Source organism: Pholcus phalangioides, unplaced genomic scaffold (genome assembly GCF_987345545.1).
Source record: "Pholcus phalangioides strain wild (caught in Gottingen) unplaced genomic scaffold, Ppha-v1.0 ptg000022l_1, whole genome shotgun sequence".
NCBI lineage: Eukaryota > Metazoa > Arthropoda > Arachnida > Araneae > Pholcidae > Pholcus > Pholcus phalangioides.
Window position 1 is genome coordinate 37,211,112 of NW_028301615.1, and position 25,521 is coordinate 37,236,632.

The 25,521-nt window shown below is 39.4% G+C and overlaps 1 protein-coding gene across 2 annotated transcripts in view; it reads right to left on the reverse strand.

The window, feature by feature from the left end:
- Positions 1–4,625: 4,625 nt before the first annotated feature.
- LOC149070369 (uncharacterized) overlaps positions 4,626–25,521 on the reverse strand; it is a 70,609-nt gene continuing 49,713 nt past the window's right edge. For both annotated transcript variants that reach the window (XM_089249535.1, XM_089249534.1), the window contains exons 5-9: positions 25,411–25,470; positions 25,222–25,305; positions 22,227–22,606; positions 19,794–19,951; positions 4,626–4,888 (exon numbers count right to left, since the gene is read on the reverse strand). In XM_089249535.1, coding sequence (XP_089105661.1) covers positions 4,671–4,888; positions 19,794–19,951; positions 22,227–22,606; positions 25,222–25,305; positions 25,411–25,470 — 900 coding nt within the window. In that variant the 3' untranslated portion in view covers positions 4,626–4,670. The remainder of the gene's footprint in view (positions 4,889–19,793; positions 19,952–22,226; positions 22,607–25,221; positions 25,306–25,410; positions 25,471–25,521) is intronic.

The window sequence follows — 25,521 nt, forward strand, 5'->3', positions numbered from 1 at the left end:
TTTTAAGAAGAAAGTAAATTTATTTTAAGACGCTTAAATTTTGAAAAAAAAATTTCGCGACTCCTCCCCACACTAACTCATTCACGCGGCCCCCTCGGGAGAGTCGCGACCCACAGTTTGGGCACCACTGCACTACGAAAACGGATTTTACAGGAACGAACTTTTTATTCGATTTGCATCCACGCTGTCGATTAATTGCACGCAAATATTTTGTTGCAGCAGTAAAATGTGTACAGAGATTAATTAATTAATTAATACGCACCTACGATAACTCTACCGAAACGAAAATGCCGATAGAAACGTGGACGTTTTCCGAATCTAATTTCCGTCGCGCGTGTTATCGTTATCAACGTTTTTTCCCTTCTAAATATTTCTCGATTTAATTCTTGAAGGGGTTTTATTATCAATTAACGAGACGGATTTTTTCCTCTTCGGAAATGTTGGAGCGAAAATTAGTTAATTTCATTAAGTTTCTTGTACCGGAAGTCTTTTCCGCTGCTCCTTTTAATTGATTAATTAGTTTGTAAATATTTGAAAGTGAAATGGCTTCTGTTTCAAATAAAAAATTATTTTCAAGTCTTTTTTTCTTAGTGAAAATCTAATTAATGAATGTCATTATGTATTTTTCTTTAGGATGTGAATCGTGTCTTGAGAATACACGTGCTGTAAACCTTAGTCACAGTTTAAATTATAGTTTCCCAAACTTTAAAATTTCATTGCATCCTTCTTTTCAGAAACTTTTTTCTTTCTTCGCCCCCAACTCGAGCGAACCCATAGGTTCCGTATATAATGTTAGCCATAGCTTCTATCGCCCACCGCTTCCTTCTGGACCTATTCCATCGCCCACTTTGGGAAACACTGGTTTGAATGCTCATACTTCAGAAAGAAGAAAAAGATGCAGAGATAAAAATTAATGTCGTGTATGGATAGATCTAATTTAGAGCAGTGTTTCCCAGAGTGGGCAATATCGCCCCCCTGGTGGGCGATGGAATGGTCCAAGCGGGTGATAGAAGCTACAGGTATAACATAGGATCCTGTGGGTTTGCTTGAGTATGGGGCGATGAGCAGGAGCGTCGGAAGTGTTTCGAAACTGTGGGTGCTCGTCTTTAGTATTAAATTGGAAATTTTAATTTCTGAATCAATTCTGGGGGTTGCTCGGATCCATGCCACAAATTACCGTGGGTGCTTGAGCACCGACGCAACTGGCGATGAGAGAAAAACATTTCTGGAAAAGGGACGATGGAATAAAAAGTTTGGAAAAAATATGGTTTGGATCTAATGAAAGTCTATTGACGTGTATATTTTTACGGCTTTCGGAAATTTCGCCTCTGACATTTCGCCCCCAACGTTTCGTCTGCCCTTACCATATGAGAGACCAAGTGAGTGTGATCGCTCATACTGTCACTAACTTGATCACTAAAACTGTCACTCATACGGTCACTAAGTTGATCGCGAACACTGTCACTCATACGGTCATTAAGTTGATCGCGAAAACTGCCACTCACTTAGTCACTCATACACTCACTTGATCATTAATATGCTCATTCACACTTTTTCTTATGGTCACTCACTTGGTCCTTCGTGTGGTTATTCACTCACATACTCACTTGGCTACTCATACAGTCACTTACACACTCACTTGGCCACTCATGCGATCACTCAACCACTCACTTGATCACTCATATGGTCATTCACTCACCCACGCTCACTTACTCATACGGTCAGTCACTCATGTGGTCATTCACTCACCCATACAATCAATGACACTCACTTGGTCACTTATACAGTCACTCGCCCAATTATATGATCACTCATACGGTCACTCACCCAATCATTTTGTCATTCACCCAATCATTTTGTCATCCACATAGTCAGTAACTTACTTGATCACTCACTCAGTCACTCATACGGTCAGGATAGGCGAAATGTCAGGGTTGAAATTTCCGCATCCTTAATTTTACAGGTTTAAGCACCAGGCCGACCATCCCGTACCGTATTTAAGAGCCAAAGACGTATTCAAATGCGCCAAATGAAATACTGACCAAAAAAATGCTTTTTTGCAAGACATTTTTTGGTTTTAAAAAATATATTTATGAATTGTATTTAGTAGAAATGCAATGAAATTAGATTACGCTGTTTGAAAATATTGGTACTACCTCGTTTTCGTCCATACTTTGCAGTCGAAATGGCAAGTGCCTGAATTTTCACGTTTCCAAGTTCGGACAAAATATATACCTTACACATCATTATGGTACAGAGGCATCAGTGCGGTACTAAATCGGGGTCCGAATAGGGTCAGAAAGAACCCTATTTTTTCCAGACCTTGGAAAATAATCGTAGGATTCCTCGTATTCTATCAGCTTCCTACCGATTTTTCCACAAAGGAGAGAAATAAATACTCGTAAGTGAAATTTCTGCTGCCATCTATCGAATGAAAGCAAAACTATCTGCTTTAATTCGATAAATAAAATGGTTGTTCGTTTCAAATCAATGCGCAGGATGAAAATGAAAAACATATGGTAGGGGAATTATAATTTTTTTACTTTTATGCATATCGGTGCGAAAATACTGTTCACTGTGTGTTTCTGGTGATTACAGAACTTTATTAAGGGGCTGTTCAAGTATTACGTCATCATCGATGGGAGTAGAGGGGGGTTTCCGATTTGCTGACTTTTGATGACAAGGGGGGTAGGGGGTTTGGATAATGCTCACATCATCAACCACCCTTTATGAAAATATGAGTTAGGATTCAGAGGGACAGGGCTGATGACGAAATTTTGCTGATGCGGGGGGGGGGGCGCGTCAGCGTCTTGCTGACTTTTGCTGACAAGGGAGGAAGGGGTCAAAAATGGCTAAAAATTTGCTTACATAATACATGAACGGCCCCTAAGCGACCAAATTAATGACCGGCGTCTTGGCTCATAAAATTAACACCGGCATGCAGAATAATAATTAAGAAAACTATAGTTTCATACTAAACGTTGTTCGTTTTTATTCTGCGCATTGGTTTAAATCCAACAACCATTTCGTTTCAAGAATTATAGAAGTTAGTTTTAGTTTCATTTAATAGGTGGCAGCAGAGATCCTTGCTTGAAGTGATTTCTCGTATTTTTAAGAGAAAAGTATAAAAATATAATAATTATACGAAATATAATTTTCTTCACACCCTTCATGTAAAATATTATGATCCGGGCATCTTTCATTTCTTTCTTTCAAATCGGGCACAACTCAGGTCTATCACCATCTATGGGCGATTTACTACACAGTGAGTTGTGCCGGAAGTGTAACTGTGTGTGTACCTAACAGTCTGAGTGCGTATGTAGTGTTGTGTTTGATTTTTCAGTGCGCCATCTATATTTCAGTAGTGAAATGAGCGATGTGTTATGACTGAATAAAATTTGTACTGGTTGTAGGTCTGTTGCTCTCTGTGGCGAGACTTTTTAAAAGGGAGATCGGCTCGCATTCGCGCCTTGAAGTTGGGAACCACAGAAAACCAACTTCAGCCGACCACCGCTGTGGCGACGGCGGGGTTCGAACCCGGGACCTCGCGACGCGAGTCCGTCACTATGACCACTCGACCACCACAGCGGCTCTGAATCGGGCATCTATCATTTTAGATTACATGCCAGACCAGACATGTAAATTTTTGTCCAACTCTAGGCCGCATGCAAAATCATTTATTTCCAACCACCGTGAACGTCATACTGTCCAATATACAGAGTGTCCCATAAATTCATAAAAAGAATTCATAAATTTAAAAATTTATAAAAATTGAAGTAATTTGTATATTTTTGAATGTAGTTTGTGAAAAAGTTATTCTCACAAATTAAGATTTCTTTTTCGGAACAGAAAAGAAAATTAGTTCAGATTTTTGTTGATAGGGAGCATGGGAAACAAGTCCAGCAGGAGCGATTGTACCCGAACCCTTCACCAATCTCTTTGTCCGAAACGTCCGTAAAGCTTCAACGGTGATTCATGGCTGATGTAAAACAACTTCACCAATATTAGTACTTTATCCACCAACGTAAACATCACAATGAAAACCTCGTGTAAGCGCCAGTAACAGAGAAATGCAGATATGAGCTGTTAATCGTACACCCGGCAATTCATATGACTCTGATTTGCATTTTTCCAGTGATTTGCTTTTTGCACAGCACTCTCTACCGACAAAAATTTGAATTTTTTTTTTTTTTTTATCTTCATCATCATTCATCAATTCCCTCAAATTACTACGAATTTTTAAACTATTCATGTGTGTGTGTGTGTAAAAGTATTATGTATTAAAAGTATTATGACGTTAGTTAAACACTCCTATGTTATTATTGCCATCTCATACATGAAACACGAATACTTGAGATACCTACAAAGTTCTTCGAACCAAAAACAGTATCCAATTTTCCGAATAAGCCCAAGTTCGAAACTTAAAAGCAAAAGAAAAATCTTAAAGAAGTGGGAAATATCAAGATAATATTTGATTTTATTTCATTGAAGAATTCGGTACATCCATTTGAAATAAGATTGAATCTTTCTACGTCTTGATGACGCAAAAGAAAAGTGTTTTTTTAAACTTTTTCTCAAGAAAAAAGAGAATTTCTGATCTGAATTGAGGAAAAGCCTTCAATATTTCTTCTTGGAAAGTACGTTTATTCGAAAAAGTAAATATCAAAATGTCATTTCAAGTTGGAGATCGTTGATTGCTTCAGCTTCGGATCATTCGTCGTCGTCGACGACGATGACTCCTCTTTATCATTATCGTTTACACAGTAAAAAGTGCTGCTTTCTTCACAGATCAGAGCTGATCTGCGCTGATTTCTCCTCGGAGTTGGTGGCGGAATGCTCTCGAAATCTCTACAAACAGAACTCTGTAAATTCTGTCGAAACCTGGAAACTTTGAAAGGAAAAAGAAAAAAAAAACAATTGTTGTAAGAGTGATATTTTTTGAAAAGAAACTAGTAACATATATGAGTTTGTTTTTGTTTTTTTTTTTCCATAAAAAGAGAAAATATCTTCAAAATGTTATTCTTCCAACAAAATTGCAATTTAGAAATGCTTTTTGGAAATAATACATTCCATTGTATTGCTCAGAAAAACAGGGAAATCCTCCAGGGATACTAGTAACACGTTTCTTTGGTGCGAATGCGTTTTTTGTCGCCAAATATATTGAAAACAAAACACATCTAGAAGAAAAGGATAATCTCATAAGACGCCATAATGTTGCAAAAGCCGCCAAAAGAGAACGATTCAATGCCAAATCGAAGAAGCAGCGAAATAGTTCTCATGATCACTGCATCTAAAAAAGAATTAATACAGGGTGATTCTAAATTCATGGGACAAACTTTAAGATGCGATATAAGACAACTAAACAAGCATTTTTTATCGTAGAATATGCAGTTGAAGGTGGTAGAGGGTGTTTTTAGAGCGCTCAACAATACTTCACCAAAAAACAAATATAATATTTTTCCGACTGATTTGCTGCGATATGCTCTATAAACCATTCGTGGGTGCATATACACCTTCGGATTGGATTAGAGGTTGTTTTTATTGATGCAAGCACCATCAATGTTATGCTGTGAAAAAGCAAAACAATCATAATCAAGCTGTGTTATGACTTGTCGTAGAATTCGCGTTAACCAGGTTGCACAATGAGAAGGCCTACCACATTACAACATCTTCACCCTTGAATGGTTGATAATACTTATTGCAGCAAATCCGTTAGAAACATATTTGCTTTCGGTGAAGTGCTGTTGCGCACTCTTAAAAACACCCTCTACTACCTTCGTTATTGCGATTCGACCGCACATTCTATGACCAAAAATGCTCGTTTAGGAGAGTCATATATAACCTCTTAGATTTTGCCTATGAATTTAGAAACACCCTGCGTAATTGTCCAATACCAGGGGATTTCAAAGCATCCATATTCAAATTAGTTGGGACTAATTTTATATGCAATAAAATTACAAAGTACACAGCTTTTTAAAGCCGTAACTTATCTATCAAAAATTATGAAACGTCATCTCTGACTACGGCGTTACAGCTCTACAGAGATGGGGGGAAAACCGAGAGTAAAAGAAATGTTTTCTGTGCAAATGGCCGTGCACGTGCTACTCGCATCGCGATGACTCGGGTTTGTTGAATCTCACCCGTGCCACTGTGGTGGTGGTCAGCTGAAGTTAGCTTTGTCTGTTTCCCAGCTTCGACGCGCGAATGCGAGCAGACCTCCCCGAAAGTCTCAGCCACAGAGAGCAACAAACTTACAACGGTACAAATATTCAATCATTACACTTCCCTAACAATTTGAAATATAGATGGCAGCACTAAAAACTCATACACAACACCAAATACGCGCTCAGACTGTTAGGGTGCCCACACACACACCTCTTACACGGCGCAGCTCATTCAGTAGTATATTGCCTATGGCGATAGACCGGACATGTGCTCGCTCTGAAAAAAAGAAGGAAGTGCACGTGCTAATTTTTTTTATAAACGAATGACCAAATTAATGAAGCTTCTTGGAGGGTATCTGGAAATCTCCAGCAGAACCATTTACATTCTCATTTCTCCACTGAAGAGATCAACGTTGAGCATGCAGCTGGTGAAACTAGATGATTCCGCACCAAAACCAATGCAACTTTTCAAAACGCTCTCGAAAATTCCCTCCATTCCTTCACTGAGACGTTCCAGGAGTTTCAGTTTTCTGAAGAACAGTTAACGCTGTAGAATGTCTAAAGCATAGTTTCCCAAACTTTTTTGTCTCACCGCCCCCTTCTTCAAGAATATTTTTTCTCCCACCGCCCCCAACGCAAATCTAACCCATAAGATCCTATGTTATACCCGTAGTTTCTACCGCCGCCCCCGGACCATTCCATCGCCCCCAGGGGGCGTTTTCGCCCACGTTGGAAATCACTGGTTTAAAGCACTATAACTTTTATTATTATTGCATATTTTGGACAGTATTTTAATTAAAAATTAAAATTATACCCTGAATACAATTTTCTTCGGGATCGAATTCAAAATTTTGTTTTCAATTTTTATTACGGCTTTCACATGCAAATTCGACTTATATGTCGCACATAGGATATTACACCTTAAAAGTTTGATCAAAGATATTTTACCAAACTTGAAAAAAGAAAACAACCAATAATCCTGTTGATTACATTTGCTCGAATGTAACCGATGCGCTCATTAGTGGCATTTTTTCAAGTTTTATAAAGGAACTTCTATAAAACTTTTCTCGCGTAATGCCGTTCCAAGGCCATATTCACGGGTAAAAAAAGTGATAAATGTATCAAACTTACTAAGACGATCGGTAATTATGCATAATAACCGGTAATTATGTGCGTAATAACCGATTTATCACATTTACTGTAATATATATATGTATATACAAATACAAATACAAATACAACGCCACAACAGGCAAATTGCCCAACGAGGTGGCTGAACATCATGGATCCCCGAGCCCCTACCTACTACTGCTACACCACACATGCACCCCCCTCCCGGAAAACCCCAACGAATCGGTACATGCGGGAATGTGCGTGTACGTGTAGTGCAACCTGACGTAAAGTTTGTTTCTGTGTAATGCTTGTTATGTGTAGTGCTGTCATCTGCCCCCAGTTTTTCTAACTATGAGTGAAGTGTTATGGTTGAATGATTTACCGTTGTAGGACTGTTGCTCTCTGTGGCGAGACTTTTTAACGGGGAGATCGGCTCGCATTTGCGCCTTGAAGTTGGGAACCACAGAAAACCAACTTCAGCCGACCACCACTGTGGGGTTCGAACCCGGATCCTCGCATCACGAGTCCGGCACTATAACCACTCGACCACCACAGCGGCGGTGGTCGAGTGGTTATATAATTGTATATTAAAATTAAATTCAAATGAATCAGAGAGTGCAAATCACTTTTTTTCCCACATACCTCCATACCAAGTTACACATACATAAGAGATCAAAGAATTTAAATTTCGATCAAAAACTTGTCATATTTCATTCAAGAAGAATTTCCCATCTCTGAATTCCGCTCATAACTATGTATTAGATGAAATTTTTTTCATGTTTCAAGTACATACTTTGAGGATAGTAAGCTTCAAATGTAATTAACTTGTATTTTGACCTGTAATAATAGTAGAAATAATCCTCTTTGAGCGAAAAGGTGAGTAAAAATATCTTATCATTTTCCAAAGAAGATTATTATTTTGCTAGCTTTTATGATTATTATTTTCTTCAGGCTTAATGCTGAACACATAACTTCTTCACATGGAAACTGAAAGCCCGCAGTGCCAAGGGATTATTGAATGGAAGAGGATGTCCTTATAAAAATTACTGAAAGTACCGCATGCACTCTAATGTATAAGCCCGTGCCGTCTTAACGCACGTCCTAGCCACGCACCTGGGCATGTCCCGGGTGTCCGAAGGTGCACGGGATTGTAACAAGGGCGTGCAACTTTTTTTAAAAGTGTGGGTCACATCATTGTTATGAAAATGGATCACGGGGGCAGTTGAATGATCTGTCTCAGCGCCGTCGCAGGTTACTTCAGTGATACCTTAATGTGCCGCGTTCCGCTCTAGAATCGTGCCGCTAGTCACTTAGATGCCCTGCAAAGGGTGCCCATGCCACTTAAGTGTTCTGGAACTGCGTCGGGAGTCGCTCAAGTTATCTGGGACTCTTCCGCGGGCCATCAAAGTGATGCGGAACTGCACCACGTGTCACTCGATTTATCTAGAAATATGCCGCGGGTCACTCAGTTGAGATGTAAAAGTTCCGTGAGACCACTAAAGTGATCTGGAAATGCGCCTCGGGCCGCTAAATTGATTATTTTTGCCGCACCACGGTCATTTTCTGCACACTAGGGCTAATTAGACGGGACCTATAATTTATTGCCGATTCCGAACAGCACGCTTGTTTTTTATACTCATCGAGAGGTTGGTGCACTAACCCCTCAATGGGGAGGCTCCCTGCGGTAGCAATTTTTTGCTACGGTCAAGTCGCTGTTTTTTGTTGTACCTCTGTGTCAGGAAAGTTTTCTGACAAGGACGAACTGGGTATCGAACTCGCGACACCTCTAAACACCCTTTGGTACTTTAGGCGAGCATCTTATCGACCGGGCTACCGCGCTCCGGGCCGCTTAATTGCGCTAGAATAGTGTTTCCGAAAGTGGGAAATATTGCCCCCGAGGAACGATGGAATGGGGGGCGGTAGAAGTTACGGGTATAACATAGGATTCTGTGGGTTCACTTCAGTTAGGGGCGATGAGGGGGAAAAAATCTTGTGAAGTAGGGGGGGAAGGTGGAACAAAAAATGTGGGAACCCATTCTTTAGAACCACGCTGCTGGTAAGTTAAGTGATTTATAAAGGTGCCTGGTCCACTTAAGTGCTGTGGAACTGTTTAATGGGCCACCAAAGTTATCTGGAAATGTACCGCTTGCACTCAGGTGGTCTGTAAAATTTCCTCGGACCACTTGAATGATGTACAATGCATTTATTTTTAATGAATCGTGTGCATGACCGGGTCTTCCACCCACAAAAAGAAATCTACCAGGCCGCGTGCTTTTAGAGCTTGAGAAAGAAATGCTTCGCATTGTATATTCATTGCTTATTGGGGGGGGGGGGGTGCTTTCTTTCAAACCGAGCACAGCTCAGGTCTATCACCATCTATGGACAATTTACAACCTAGTGAGTTGTGCCGGAAGCATAAGTGTGTGTACCTAACAGTCTGAGTGCACATCTAGTGTTGTGTCTGATTTTTCAGTGCTATATTTCATAATCTATATTTCAGAAGTGAAGTGAGCGAAGTGTAATGATTGAATATTTGCACCGTTTGTAGGCCTGTTGCTCTCTGTCGCGAGACTCTTCAACGGGGAGGTCGACTAGAATTAGTTCCTCAAGGAAGGGGAGGGGACAAAATTAATTTGCATGGGGGTGACTCAAATGGTCTGAGTGCCCAGGTTTAACGCCTATGACTTGTAGTGTCAGTGATGCTCGGCAAGGGGACACCATAATGTTGTATTTACATGGTTTTGTTTTCATGGCCGACCCAATTTGCGGAGGGAGGGGCTGTTGAATCCTCCCCCAAAAAAACTAAGCAGTATACAGAACGTTATTTCGAACTAAAAACCTACACCTATATAAAGGGTGTCCTGTAGGCCACCACCAGACCAACCGTGACCCCGATCTGTCCCACTAGGGGATATAAGCTGGTCCGTCTCAGGAGGAGACTTGGGCCGCGGTGGAGAAATCCAATGGCATCCAAGACCAGCAAACCACCCACTCCAAGCCACAAGCCAACCAACAGCAGGATCCCTCAACAGCTTCAACCCCCCCCCCCCCACCACACACACACACTTCTCTACTAGTTGTACATGAAATTATATATCAGTAGAAAGATATGGGCAGGAGCAGAGACACACATCGCCTGCAGGCCACGAGTGGGGCCCACGAAAACTAGTTATACAATATAAAATATACATACAAAAACTAGTTACACTGTATATATATACACATATGAGCATATAGACAATAATGCAATTATGAAAAGATACAAAAAAGTTGTAGGCCCTAATTCGGCCTTTATCTCAACAACCGTTCATTGTAGAATTGTGGTTCCACTTTAAAAAAATGCTAAAATGTAAATAAAAAATCATTTAAGTGGTCCGAGGAACTTTTACAGATAACTTGTGACACATGAAGCAATTCCATATCACTTTGGTGGCCCACGAAACAGTTCCAGAGCACTTAGCGGGCCACAGGTATCTTTATTGATCACTTAACTTACCAGCAGCGTGGTTCTAGAGAATTGGCTCCCAAACTTTTTGTTCCACAACATCGCCCCCCATCCTACGTTATACCCGTGACTTCTATCGCCTCCCTGGACCATTCCATCGTCCCTCGGGGGCAATATTGCCCTTTTTGGGGTAACACTATTCTAGCTCAATTAAGCGGCCCGCGGCACATTTCCAGGTCGCTTAAGTGGACCGTGGAACTTTTACATTTCAACTGAGTGACCCGCGGCATATTTCCAGATAACTCGAGTGACACGTGGTGCAGTTCCGCATCACTTTGATGGCCCGCGGAAGAGTCCCAGATAACTTGAGCGACTCCCGACGCAGTTCCAGAACACTTACGTGGCATGGGCACCTTTGCAAGGCATCTAAATGACTAGCGGCACGATTCTAGAGCACTTTCTAGAGCACTCCTAGAGCGGAATGCGGCACATTAACGTATCACTAAAGTGACAGCGCTGTGACAGATCATTCAAGTGCCCCCGTGATCCATTTTCATAACAATGATGTGACCCACACTTTTAAAAACGTTGCGCACCCTTGTTATAATCCTGTGTACCTTTGGACACCCGGGACATGCCCAGGTGCGTGACCAGGACGTGCGTTAAGACGGCATTTATAAAAAAATCTGAATTTTAATACGGTCCCTCCCATCCTCTTACTTCCAATTAGAAAGTTGTTGCCCCGTCTCCTCTAAGCCCAACAGAGAAAAAGTCCCATGATTTTAACTGCTATATTCGCTCAGATATTTGAATTCAAAAATAATAGGAAAAAGTGGAAAAGAATAGCATGTATAATGAGCTTGTCCGTTAGTTTATGGCCGTTCTTGCCCCACCTTTTCTTTGATTTTTGAATATTAATATCTGAGTGAATATTGTAGTTAAGAACATGGGATTTTTATTGTTGGGGTCAGGAGAGAGAGAGACAGGGCAACAACTTCCTAAATGGAAGTTAGAGGAAAGGGGGGTTGGTATAAAAATTTAGATTTTCTATTCTGTTACGCACTGTATTTTCACTCTCGAAACTGACACAGTGCGTTTTGAGCATTTTTCAAATTTGAACCATACCTCTATAAGAAACGGTTGATGGGATAAAACACAAATTAGGACTTATATACAGGACACCCTTTCTTTCTTTCAAACCGAGCACAACTCAGTTCTATCGCCATCTATGGACAATTTACAACCTAGTGAGTTGTGCCGGAAGTGTACGTGTTTGTACCTAACAGTTTGAGCGCGCATCTAGAGTTGTATCTGATTTTTCAGTGTTGATCTATGTTTGAGGAGCCGAAGTGGAATGATTGAATTATATTTGTACAGTTTGTAGGTCTGTCGCTCTCTGTGGCGAGGCTTTTTATAGGGGAGAACGGCTTGCATTCGTGCCACGAAGTTGGAAACCACTGGAAACTAACTTCAGCCGACCATCACTGTGACGACGGTGGAGTTCGAACCCGGGACCTCGCGATGCGAGTCCGTCACTATGACCACTCGACCACCACAGCGGCTACAGGACACCCTGTATTATTAAACATCAAAAATTATTGACACCGAAAATAATGAAAGCACTGATAATTCGAGTGGTTCATGTTCGTTCAAAACAGAATATTGGCTTCTGTGGCTTCTCTTTTCTCTCTCTCTCTCTCTCTCTCACACACGCACACACGCCATATTAAATAAAACCTCCAGTGTTCTCAGTGTTTAAATTTCTATCCCGTTGATAAAGTATTGCGCTTTGCCGTTTCTGGATGTGGAATAAGATTCCCTGTCATAAGTGGAAACTAATTGAACAAATTAGCGATGCGGGCAATCCAAGTATGAATATCCATTACTCAGCGCTTGCTTGCATTATTTATCAACCGGAATGGTTTTAAACCACGTTGTTTGGGTTCGGAGAACTTATGGAAGCATCTCTCGATGCGTCTCGTGTTATATTTACGTTAAACACAGTACAGAATCAGTTCTTGGATGAGTTTCAGATTGAAAAATAATTTAAAGTCGTGCAATTGATGCACTCAAATGTGAATCGCCTGATAATTTTAAATTTTATTATGCGAGAACGTGAAGAAGTTTAATGAAAGTCCATCCTGATCTCTAGCTGAAAGATTCTCTCAACCTATACCCGGGTAATTGAAATCCCCTAGTATGAGAACCCTCTTATGCTTACACATGTAAGAAATTTCATCATGAAATTTGGCGATGTAGTTTGAATCCCTATTCGGTGGATTGTAACAAACCCCAACAATAAGTTTATGACGTCTTTTGCTCTCAAGTTCAACCCATATGGTTTCAATATCACTTCTCTGCACGTTACACTCTCTAGCCTTCAAACATGATTTCACGTATATCAACACTCCACCCCCCTTTCCTATCAGATCTATTTCTCAAAAAATCCTGAGATGTGTAAGAAAGATTCATCCCCATCATTTGCCCAAGATTCTGTAATGGCTATAAGATCCAGGCCCTCCACAACTATCATAGTTTCTAAAAAATCTTTCTTATTACCCAAGCTCCTGTCATTTATTAGCACACATTTTTATTTGCCCTGTGATTTAGTGTCAATCGAGAAGCTATCCAAGTCAGAGATGGGTAATTCCCCGTCAATACTGTTGCGATTATCATTAATTAATCCGCATTCCCGACTACGTGGTCTAGGGGTAAAAAACCTGAACTAAGCCTACCGAAAACCTCACAGACCCCACTCCTATTCAGATGGATCCCATCCGAACGAATCCACCTATCGGTAAATGCGGGAAGGTCCAAGAACGTGACCTTAAGTGAGGAGCAAATGTCCGTCGGGACTAAATTGAATTAGTGGATCCTACTCTTATACTTTCTACCACCCCTTGGCAGTACTGGAATCACTGCCACATCTCAACTCCCCCTCCCTAGCGGATAATACCTACCAGAGCTGTGGAATAATCTATTGCCCAACATGCTCGAGGAATATAAAAATTTCGGCCGGGCATGTATTTTTTTCGACATCATGGCCTAGGCGGGCATATAAAAAAAATTATTTAAAAAAAATATTTTTTTATAATTGACGATAATGCAATTAATTCTACACACATGAGTGAAATTTCACAGAAATTTTTTTCTTTGGCAGCTATGATGCAAATGCATAGTCAACGTAGTTTGATCTATTTTCACGGTCCTAATATTTAGCAGCCCATACGATCATGGGCTCTCATATACCGCAACTGGGCTAAAAATGGAATCGTATACTACAACTGGGTTGTTCGGAAGAATGGAAAGGCTCATTTCCAGCGAAATTGTATATCATAGTGGCAATCAAGGAAGAAGAAACTTCTTAATTTGCGTAAAAACGTAAAAATAAATTTTTCAAAAATTCCTTTGCGGACACCGACGGACTATAATAATTCGTCCGCAAAAAGAGGAATGACCGTTAATCAGGGGTTTGAAATGCATACTTTCTTATGTACGGAGAAATTATTGTTCTGTCGTAAAAGAGGGGTAACCGCATCTGAGGAGTATTCGTTAAGAGGGGTTTTACTGTACTATATTGCCCTACTACACAGTATATAAAGTGTCCAAAAGGAATAAAATTCTGGGATTGATTCTAAAATTGTAGAAAACACTTACGTCGCGTTTCTCTTTCGCACAAAAATATCGGAAAAAACATCAAAATCATAGAAATATGTTTTGGCTGCCACCTATCAAATAAAAACTAAACTATCTGTTATAATTTTTTAAGTAAATAACTTGTTGGTTTCGAACAGGTATGCAGCACGAATGAAAACTAACGGAATGTCTTATAATACTACATATTATTTGTTTTCATTCTGATTACTAGTATGAATTTTAGGCGCCAAAACAACCGCTAATACGCTTTTGTGATTGCCGCCAGATAATATTAGGTAATTATCAAAAATTATAGTAACGGATATTTTGGCGTATAAAATTTACGCCAATATTCAGGAAAAAAATTACGATTTCATACCACATTTTCATCCTGCGTATCTGTTTAATTGAACCAACGTTCGTTTTCTTTTGGAGAATAGTAACAAATAGTTTTGTTTTTAATCAATATATGACTGCAATCATCCTAGCTTGAAAGGTTCCTCATATTTATAATAGCAAAATATAGAAATACCAAATATTGCAAGTCAGATTATGGTTAAGAAATGGAGAGGGAGTTTCGGATTTGCTGACTTTTGATGACAAGGGGAGGAGGGGAGTTTGAAGGTTGCTTACATCATCAACCACCCCTTTTTGAAGATATGGAATATTCTAAGCTGCTGATGAAATTTTGCTGACGGGGTGAGGGGAGGGGGGTCAGTGTTTTGCTGACATTTGCTGACAAGGGGGGGGGGGTCAAAAATGGCTGAAAATATGCTTACGTACTACTTGAATGACCCCCCAAACACTTTGCAGATGATGAAGCGCTAATGAAGCTGAGAACGCAACCTAAAGAATTTTATGCAGCCGGTATTGAGGAACTGTTATTGGGCACTTGATTATCTCTGTAAGTTATTTTTAACTATTTTTTGTATCTTACTTAATGACTCTCCTACGTATAATGCCTCCTGAAATTTCTTTTACAAGATGTTCCAGTTTTTATCAGTCAATTTGCGTTATGGCCCAGTTTATATCAGAATCTATCCCGGTTTCTCAGTCCCATGATCTGACCACTTTATCCTACGTCCACACCTGCCGTAACGGTACCGTAACGTAAATTGGCTATGATTCTGTATGAGAGAGAGGTGAATAAAATGTTACCATCTTACCAAATTGTTGGCTTCTTTTTCGACGCCAACAGCGCAGAAAGTTATAATTAACGGTTTGACTAATTTTATAGGTCTCCTAATATTGACCACATTCCTTTTTTGAACTTTCGAATTTCTTTCACAATTTCGATTTCAAAAAAGTAAAATCAATCTCGCAGTTTTATGCCAATGTATTTTAAGAAAAACATTAAAGTAAGTAAATTCAGTATAATATTTTTGAGGCATGTGAGATATTGATTCGGGCATCTATTAGTTTAAGCTACGTGCCCGACCAGACATGTAAATTTTTGGAGATTCATCCAGCTCTGCTGCCGGCATTCATTGAGAACGGGAAGTTAAGCACCATGGGCCGTGGTGATTCGTGGGCCACCGATCCAAGTACAGATCCGCTTGAAAACCCTCTACTTTTTTTTTTGTAACAAGTTTCGAACAAAAAACAAATATTTATGATACTTAATGTAATTTGCATGTGTGTGATGTCAACTACTTTTATTGAGGATGAGGCTGAACCCGTACAGTAGCGGTAAATGTTGTCCACTTAACGTGAAATTGGGAAGACTTCTACAATACAGAAATTGCGGGACAATGTTGGATACTAGCAATGAGTAAGGTTTTTATGGCCTTTGTCAATTAAAAAAAGTTATCGAAGTTTTCTGAGCACTACACTGGTTGGCATCATCAGTGGGTGTCGGATTTTGTTAATTTTCTCAGATAATTTTACCGCCGAAATGAAAGAGGGATGATAGTACAGGTCTGGAAAAATGACGTTTACACTGGAACCCTGTGTCGCTATGCGCTTATTCGAGGGATGCATGCATGCATTACCTCACTTGAGAAGTCAAAATATGGCAACATTTCTCACATTATGAGTTCAGACAGCACCTCCCAGAGATAAAAGGAATCTGCACTGTTTGCCATAAACGTCATTCAGACTACCTAGCAAGTTCACCACAGCATCCAATTTCGTTTCTTCTTATTTTGGCGTAGAATCTTCCTGTTTGGCTCACAAATATCGCATAGCGATTGAATGTGGGACATAGAAATCGCCAATTCTGAGCCCGATAATTTCTTTTCCTCACAACGATGACACTACTTCACCAAACACCAACTCTGGCCATATCGCTATATTGCAATTTACTGCCATTAGTGAGATGGGTTGGAAGTAAAGGCGCTGTCTATCGGTGGTCGCCTCGAGTTCGTTAAGGAAAATATCTTATCTATATCCTCCCTTGGGTTCGATCCCGGGATCATGACATCCATTTTCTACTAATATAGATCATACAATATGCTTACTTCTGATAATTGAAAGCATCCTTAATGATCGAATAATTACAAAATAAAAATATTAATATACAATGTATGGCCAAAAGTGTAGTGATACACATCATTGAATCTTAGGGGCCGTTCAAGTATTACGTAAGCAAATTTTTAGCCATTTTTGACCCCCTTCCCCCCCCTTGTCAGCAAAAGTCAGCAATACTCTGACCCCCCCCCCCCCTTGTGAGCAAAATTTCGTCATCAGCTCTGCCCCTCTGAATCCTAACGCATATTGGTGGGATCAGAGACGTAACAGCGGGAGGGGGGCATAGAGGGGCTCGTGCCCCCCTCCCACGATCAAAACTTTATTTTTCAATGCACACAAAAATAATTTTTTGTAATTGTAATTTCGGAAGAAAACACCTTTATATGTTATTATAATCAATTTCTGTTAATTTCAATGTTATTTGAAGGTATGAACCCAAAATTTATCTTTAATAAATTCATTGCGACCCACCCTCTAAGCCATATAATGATAAATCGCATAATGGCCCACGAACCAAATATGGCGCCGGGGGGTTATCTGATGTGGCCTGCCCCCCCCCCCCAAACCTAATTTTGTAAAAAAAATTAACTAAGCAGCACATCTACAGATCGCTTAAGTATCCCGTGGTACAATTCCAGAATATTTAAGCGGCCCGTGGCACATTTTCAGATGTGAACAATGATCACATCAACATTTAAATGACTTAATGATCACTTAAATGACCCGGGACACAGTTCCAGAACACCTAAGCGATCCGTGACACATTTAGAAATCCCTTGAGTGACATGTGACCTAGCTGGAGAGCAACTTAAGTTCTTCCCAGTGCGGTTCTACATCACTCATGTTACCCGCGGCGCATTCTCAGATTATTCAAGTGATCCACGGCACATAATTACGGATCACTTGAGTGATGCGTGGCGCAGTTCCAGATCACTTAAGCGGCCCGGGCACATTTCCAGATCACTTGGATATGCAAAAATTTTAGAGATCACTAAAGTGGCTCTGTAGGGCACTTATCAATGGGAGGATGTCACTTCAAGTGCCCACAAACTATCGAAAGGTTTTTCTCGTTTTTGGCGCACCGGGTAAGATACTGTTAAAAATATTTCATATTTCCATAAAGGGTGGTTGATGACGTTAGCATCATCGAAACCCCTCCTTCCCCCCTTGTCATCAAAAGTCAGCAAATCGGAAACCCCCCAGAAAGCTAGTAGACATTTGAGCACGTGATGACTGTTTTATCAATATTTTCTGAAATGCTGAAGCAGGATAATACTGTCTTTATAGGTACAGTAATGAAAGATCGAAAAGAAATTTCACGTGAATGTCACGAATCGCGTTTACACACAAAGATGTTATATATTGTGTTTTCTGGCTAAAACGAAGGAAAATATTCGTCTACTGCGTTCTATGCATCGAAATGTTGAAATATATCTTCTGAAAGTGAGAAAAAATTTCTGAGACTGTCGAGTTTTGCAACGAAACGAAGTACAGCGTTGATCCGATGGCTCGAAAGCATTCCATTCATATCATTCATTGGCCAGTGTGCGTTTTACGCAACATTTGACGTAGTCTCAAGAAACGATCGATTGGTAGAAAAAAAAAATTAAATTGGGAAAGTTAATTTTCTTGTTGAAATTAGATATACCCAGAGAGACTCTTATTTGTTCAGGAATCAGAATTTTGGTAACAACAACAACAGCAAGCGTTCACCGGGTAAAAGACAGCGATATCAGGTCCAGCTATGCGATAACAAAACAAGTGTTACATTTTCAATGCGTAAAAATTTTTCACGCGGAAAGTACGTTTCTAATGTAACGAAGGGATTGGAAAGAGTAGAAATTTTGATGTGCTAAATGCAACTGCGATTATAATGTTTAGACTGTAAATATATTTATTTATCAGTTGTGTAACGTGGAACTTTTGGGTAGATATTATCCTCTTTACACCTGACCCAAAAACGACCACTAAAAACAATTTTTTCCCGATTTATTTGTATTCATTGCATGTGAAACTGATCTTCAAAACATTCGGTAAACCAATCAATTAATAATTGAACTAATTAATTAATTAATTAGGTACCGTTAAGCATACCTCAAATCTTAATAAAAATAATAATCATCACATACATATAAAAACCATTAAATCCGTTAAAAATCAAGTAATCTACATATATGTTTCTGCAGCGAAGAAAACCAAATTTAATTATAAAAATTCATTTGGAAAATTCCAAGTCTTCATGTTCTATTGCTTATCTAACACTACATTCAAACATTAAGAAAAAAACTTGCGAAAATCGAGATTTTACAGTGAAAATCAATTTACGGTTCTTCTGGTGTTAATACCATGCGGTGTTATTGGAAAAAGTAATTTTGAAGAGTAATTTTACTCCTCTCCAAAATTTTAAGGAATAGGAGGAATAGGAATTAAAGAAGAGGAGTATTTTTTTTCATGAAAAACAGAGATAAACATTTTTAAAAAAATCATAAAATTTGGATTATTTTCAATCAAGAAAATTAATTAAAATTGAAATTTTATGTGTGGGAATCGCGCATTTAGATGCGTATTGATGAACACTGAACCCACGTCGATTAAAAAACACAATTTCTGTGCTCAGATGGCAAAATTTAATAAGTCACTTTTTCAAAATTTCACGAGTTAATTCGTGCAATATTTTGCAAAAATGCGATACTGCGGCTTTTTGACTTATTGCAATTTGCCTCCGTTGGTTCCTCATAAACCGAAAGGGATGGACGAAATTTTTTTACCTTCAAAAATTTTGACGGACGATACACCAGAATGCGAACAACTCAACTTTTTGGAAAAAATGAATTTTCACATTTTACCATCTGACCATAAATTTTATGGTCCTACGTTGCATTGGAAATATTTTTCACCTCACGTTGTATCATAACCACTCCCATTTTGGGGGTTAGGGAGCTGCTTATCATCTGTATTCAATTTACCTGGAGGAATGTTCGCTTCCGGGACAAACAATGCAGTTTCGTCGATTTCCATGATCTCGTCGTCGAAAGGCTCGTTGTCATCTGCGAGAGATATCGTGAACGTCGGATATTCGGTATTGCCTCCGGGTTGCTGCTGCTTCTGCTTGTCAACACAATGGCTGCAAAATATAGAGCTTATCAAGCTTATGTAAAGTCAATAATACAGCGATACCTCGGTTAAACGAAAATAATTCGTTCGGGAATCGCATAATTTCGAACCGAAATACGATACACGATTTCCTACGCGTTTCTATGGAAAATTGTTTAATTAAATGTTTTTATACATACGGCCCAAAATATTTGGCAGACTGGCCAAATGCGGAACTGACAAGCTTCGTATTTGGATGAAGGTGAATTTACAGGAAGATCGGAAACTGAAGATCGTTTATATTTTACACCATGTTCACAACCCAGTCAGATACGTAGGTGTCCTTTCATGGGATGTGTGTGGACAGTTCATTTCTGTCTCAGATGAAAAAGATAATCTCCTAGAGCAGCGTTTGTCAACCGCTGGGCCCCTGACACCAATTAAACCAGGCCGTAAATAGCTGACACTGATTCATTTTTACCAATTTATAGCCCATTAGGCCTGCGTATGACCGGGGCCTTCCACTCACATAAAAGAAATCAACCGGGCCGCGGGCTTCCAAAGGTTGAGAACCACTGTCCTATAGTGGCCAGACCGTTGCGATGATGCTAACAGTCCTGCACCGGAAGAACATATGCAATGAGATCATTCAGGTCTCCCGAAGCCCCTTTTTTTAATGCATTTTTCGCTCTGCATTAAAAAAATGATGCTCTTAATTAAAACATATAAATGATTACCATTTATTTTTCACGAAATTATTGGAAAGCTTACTGGAAGATAAATAGAGGGTTATGTATAGAAATGGATTCTGACGTGAAAATATTAATCAATTGGGCTCTAAAGACAGTAGTTATGGAAGCCCAGATGTTTTTGGCATTTGCGTTGTTTTTTTTTTTGTTTTTTTTTGCATTTTTCAGGTTTTAGGACATTTTTTGGAATTTTTAGGATATTTTTCGGCTTTTGAAATTCTTTTAAGCAAAAAGAAAAGAAAGAAAAGTATTGCTCTTTTTCGTCACTGAAACTTATGGCTTCCTTCATATATGGCAAACAAAGTTTAGAATCAATTCCAGTTAAATTTAGTGCATAGTAAAAATTCCAAGAGCTAGCCACATTTAACCTAACAATAAATGAAACTGAATTCAAAAAATTCCGATCATATATGGGATGTTGAGAGAGAGGAATTTTCGTTATATATAAGTGAACTGACATAGTACTTGCATGTACTACAGAGGGAATTTTGAAATCGGCAAATTCATATTGAATGACTTTGATGCGTGAAAATGCCGCATGCAGTTAAGATTTCGCATGCTTTATTTTGCCTTCGGAATATTGAAGAACTGTTGACGTACTGATATTGTAAGAGCAATCTTCAGCATTCTGGTTCTCCCAGAATGGTGAAGATTGTTTTGATTCAGTCCTGCATAAAAGTATGGAGATTTTGATACACAACCGATAAAGTCAGTGTGGGGTAGGCCAATTTGCTATCATGAAATTCGGAAAAATAAGGGGGGGGGGGAACGGACTTATTAAGGAAAAAAACCTGAAGAAAAATTTTGGATGTTTTTACGAGAACGTCTAAAAGTTTTGAAATGGAAGAGAAATTAACAGTGTGAGTAGATCAGATTCCCCCGCCCTTCAAATACCTCCCCCCCCCCCCGTAGCATCTAATGATGTTGAGAAAAGATAAATTTCTATCTTGACTTTAGATTTCCTAAACCCACTCATAAATTATGAATTGTTAATTTGGCAATTTTCTATGAAATCTTATGGTGAGAATGTGAATGTAATTTTCCACAGATACCATAAGGATATTTTTTATATATATATTACCTCCAGTCAATATAATGACTAGTTCAGTTTGTAAAGAAATTTGATTTGTTATTTTAATAATATTTTTTGTCATTTTTGAGGAATTCTTTTTTCAGATTTTAAGGCATCTTTTCGAATTTCGAGTGTATTTTTCGAGTTTTTGGGTCATTTTTCAGGATTTCTTACGTCAACAACATCCGGGCCTTGGTAATTATTATGAAGATTATGCAAAAATTCAGCTCACAACGCTGTTTTGCCATGTGAGTGCGTGGATCCTTGTCAACAAAAATGTTCGTTAGTCGTATCCTTGTTTAGTTATTAAGGTAGAAATATCGCGATAAAAATAAAATCTTCGTTTGAAAAAAAAATTCGTAAGCCAAGGAGTTCGTTGGCAGAGGTATCGCTGTACACATTGTATTTGCGAGATTTCAGCAAGAGAAAATCAAATTAAATCCAATGAATCTTTTTTTTTCTTCATTCAATAAAGCCATAAATACGTTGGAGAAGCAGATGCCGCCGCAGCGGTGTTCAGAGCCGCCGATCTACTGGCCAGGGAATCGCTCCTGTCTCTGAAGAAGACCGATCCTCGCCTACTTCCAGATCCGCCTGATGACGAGAACGAGATCTCGCTCGTCGAAGAAATGGACGACCTGCTGAGGAGATAAGCGGCCGTCGTCTTCCCACCACCACCACCGGAGGACGAGGAGTTCGTGCCGCTACCCGATACTTTGCCGGCGATCAGCAGGTGGACGGGGCTGGACCGTCCGTTTCTGAGGTGGCTGACGACTTCTTTCGGACAGCGCCTGCCGTTGAAGATGATTTCCGCTCTCTCGCCGGTCCCGCAAGACGCTGGTTCGAAACGGATTGCGGGAAGCGCCTGCAAAAAGAGATTTCGATCCCATTTGATGATTTGATACACACCACAAAAGAAATGCAACTGAAATCATGTTGGAAAAACTTTAGGGAAAGTGGAAATCATTTAAAAATACAGTGAACTTATCTGGAACCCACTACTACTAAACCAGACATGCACCTCGTCCATATTCCTCTGCGGAACCTCTAACGAATTGGTGCATGTTGGAATGTGTGTGTATGTACAGTATAGCGAAACTTCCGTGAAGTTTGTTTCCGTGAAATGCTTGTTATGCGTAGTGCTGCCATCTGCAATCAATTTTTTAAACTATGAGTTTAATGAATGAGTAAGTATGCCGTTGTGTAGGCCTGTTGATCTGTGCGGCGAGACTCTTTAACGGGGAGATTGGCTCGCAATTGCGCCTCGAAGTTGGTTGAACCGCAGGAAACCAACTTCAGCTGATCACCACTGCGGCGGGGTTTGAACCCGGATCCTCGTGATGCGAGTCCGTCACTATGACCACTCGGCCACCACAGGATTGAAATTGTTGTGAACCAACAGTTTGTTGCTTTAATTTGCAAAGTGCATAGGGAAGTTGATTTATCCTGGCATAACTCACGAACCATTGATCCCAGACGCATACTTCCAATTGGAAAAAGTATCCAAATAATAACGTGTAGTTCTCAGATACATAGTGCATATTCCAAGGGAGTTGTATAGTTATTAAAATAAAATAAAATAACTTTCTTATTTGGTCGTCATGTCCAAAATACTCAATTAAAAAGTTGTTGCTCCGTCTCAGGAGAGGTAGCCGCTCGTGCCAGTATCATCGTTGTGAGGTAAAGAAATGATCGGGCTAAGAATTGGCGATTTCTATGCCCCACATCCAATCACTATGCGGTATTTGTGAGCCAATCAGGAAGATTCTACGCCAAAATAAGAAGAAACGAAATAGGATGCTGTGTTTCAAAATGTGGCAAACTTGCTAGGTAGTCTGAGTGACGTTTATGACAAACAGTGCGAAGGCCTTCTATCTCTAGGAAGTGCTGGACTGCCCCATTCCCCTTTTTTTCAAAAAAAGAAATAGGCCAGAAGTTGGGAAAGTAAAACCAGTCAGCGATGGAGAAAGGTATCGTTAATGTTTTACCCGAATTTGGTAAGTTTTAGCAAAAAAAAGGTGGTATTTTTTAAAGTGTTTTTTTTCTGTCCTGAATCTTGTATCTACATCTTTAATTAGAACTATGCTTCTAAGACAAACATTCGCGAGTTATTCCAGGATAGAAGGACTTTCCTATGCACCCTCTGTATAACGATTGACATACACCGAAAAACAGGGCTTCAAATGTACAGGGAGTGTCCTTTACTGGAGGGTCCACTGCACTATGCTTACACAGTTTTTGCAATCGTTTAAGACAGGATTCGTACTGATCATGTTGTCTTGAACCGTCAAACATACTTCATGTTTCTTAAAAATGCTCTAAAACAGAGGGGGGAGAGAAGTTTCTTGACTTTTGTATTCCCCAGACCCCCTCTCCTCCCCCTTCTTTGTGCTGACGAGATGGAGGCCATTAACACTCTATGCTATCAAAATTAAGGCCACAGACCCCTTTACAGAATAATATTCAATATGGAAATATTTTGTAAAAACAATAATTGTGCTAGTAGTATGGAAATGGGCACTCTCGTGTTCTATTTTTACTAGAATCCCACTTTTTAGTAAATTCGAACCCATGGACCTTGATAGTAACCTTCATAGTGGAAAACGAGCATCTTCACCACTGCGCCACTCGGGCACTAAATAGAATACGAGAGCGCCGATTTCTTGTATTTTATAAAAACAATATTTACATTGGACAGCAGCGAAATTGCGTCTAGCATGCAAATATACAATACCAATCGGTTTTGACCTGCTGAATGCAAATAGCACCACGGAAATGTTTTATTGGCTCTTGTTTTAGAGATGGTAAGGACCATAGAACAACTACAATCAGTGAAAATGATTAACTTCGATGCTCACTAGCTACAGTTAAACACTTGCAAGAGATGCTCCGTATGTCCAGTGCAATCGCAATGCAAAAAAAAAAAAAAAAAAATCGGGTCAGATGCCGATAAATTAACTATTGTGTTGTAATACATTTGTGTTTTTATGCATTTTTTGTTATCTCTCTATGTATTTGTGTTGTGTTTTTATGAATATTCGTGTTGTACCTCTATGTATTGTCGAATTTTCAAAAAATGTGTTTTCTTTTATTGTGTATATTTATTTTGTTTTCTATACAATTGTGTTGTGTTTCAATGTATTTATGTTGTGTTAGTATATACAGTAAAAAGACACACGTAAAAAATGTGCAATTTCCAAGGAAACCATAACCAACCTAGCCTTTTTATGCTCAAATTCATGTTCAGTGCAGCGGATTACATAACAAATGACAATTGTTTGTTTCGGACGCAGAATGCCAAAATTTGCTGTCCAGTGTTATTCAACATCACGGATCTTCTGAAACCTCTCCAAGAGCCCTCGGCGGCTCCGTGGACCCCCCTCATTAAGACCACTTTCGGTTGAAAAGTCTTCGAGTCCAGGCTAGAGTGCGATGCAATTTGATTATTAATGTGTGAATAAAGATATGAATTCAACTTACACTTCCTGATTTGGTGTGACTTCTTCTCCCTTGGTACGCTCTATATTCCTGATACTGAGACAGCACGCATAATATGCAGTAAATCTGCAACAACAGATGAAACTAAAGATACATAAATATTATCTTTAAATTTTGCGATTAAATTATCACTTCAAAATTATTATTAAATCTTTATTAAAACCAGCTTACGTTCAGAGCACAAATGACGAAATCTGTAACGAGAAGCACTACAAAGGACATATCAGCCGTCTACATATAACGGGGAAAAGAAAACGTTAACGTCTTATGTAAATAAGAATC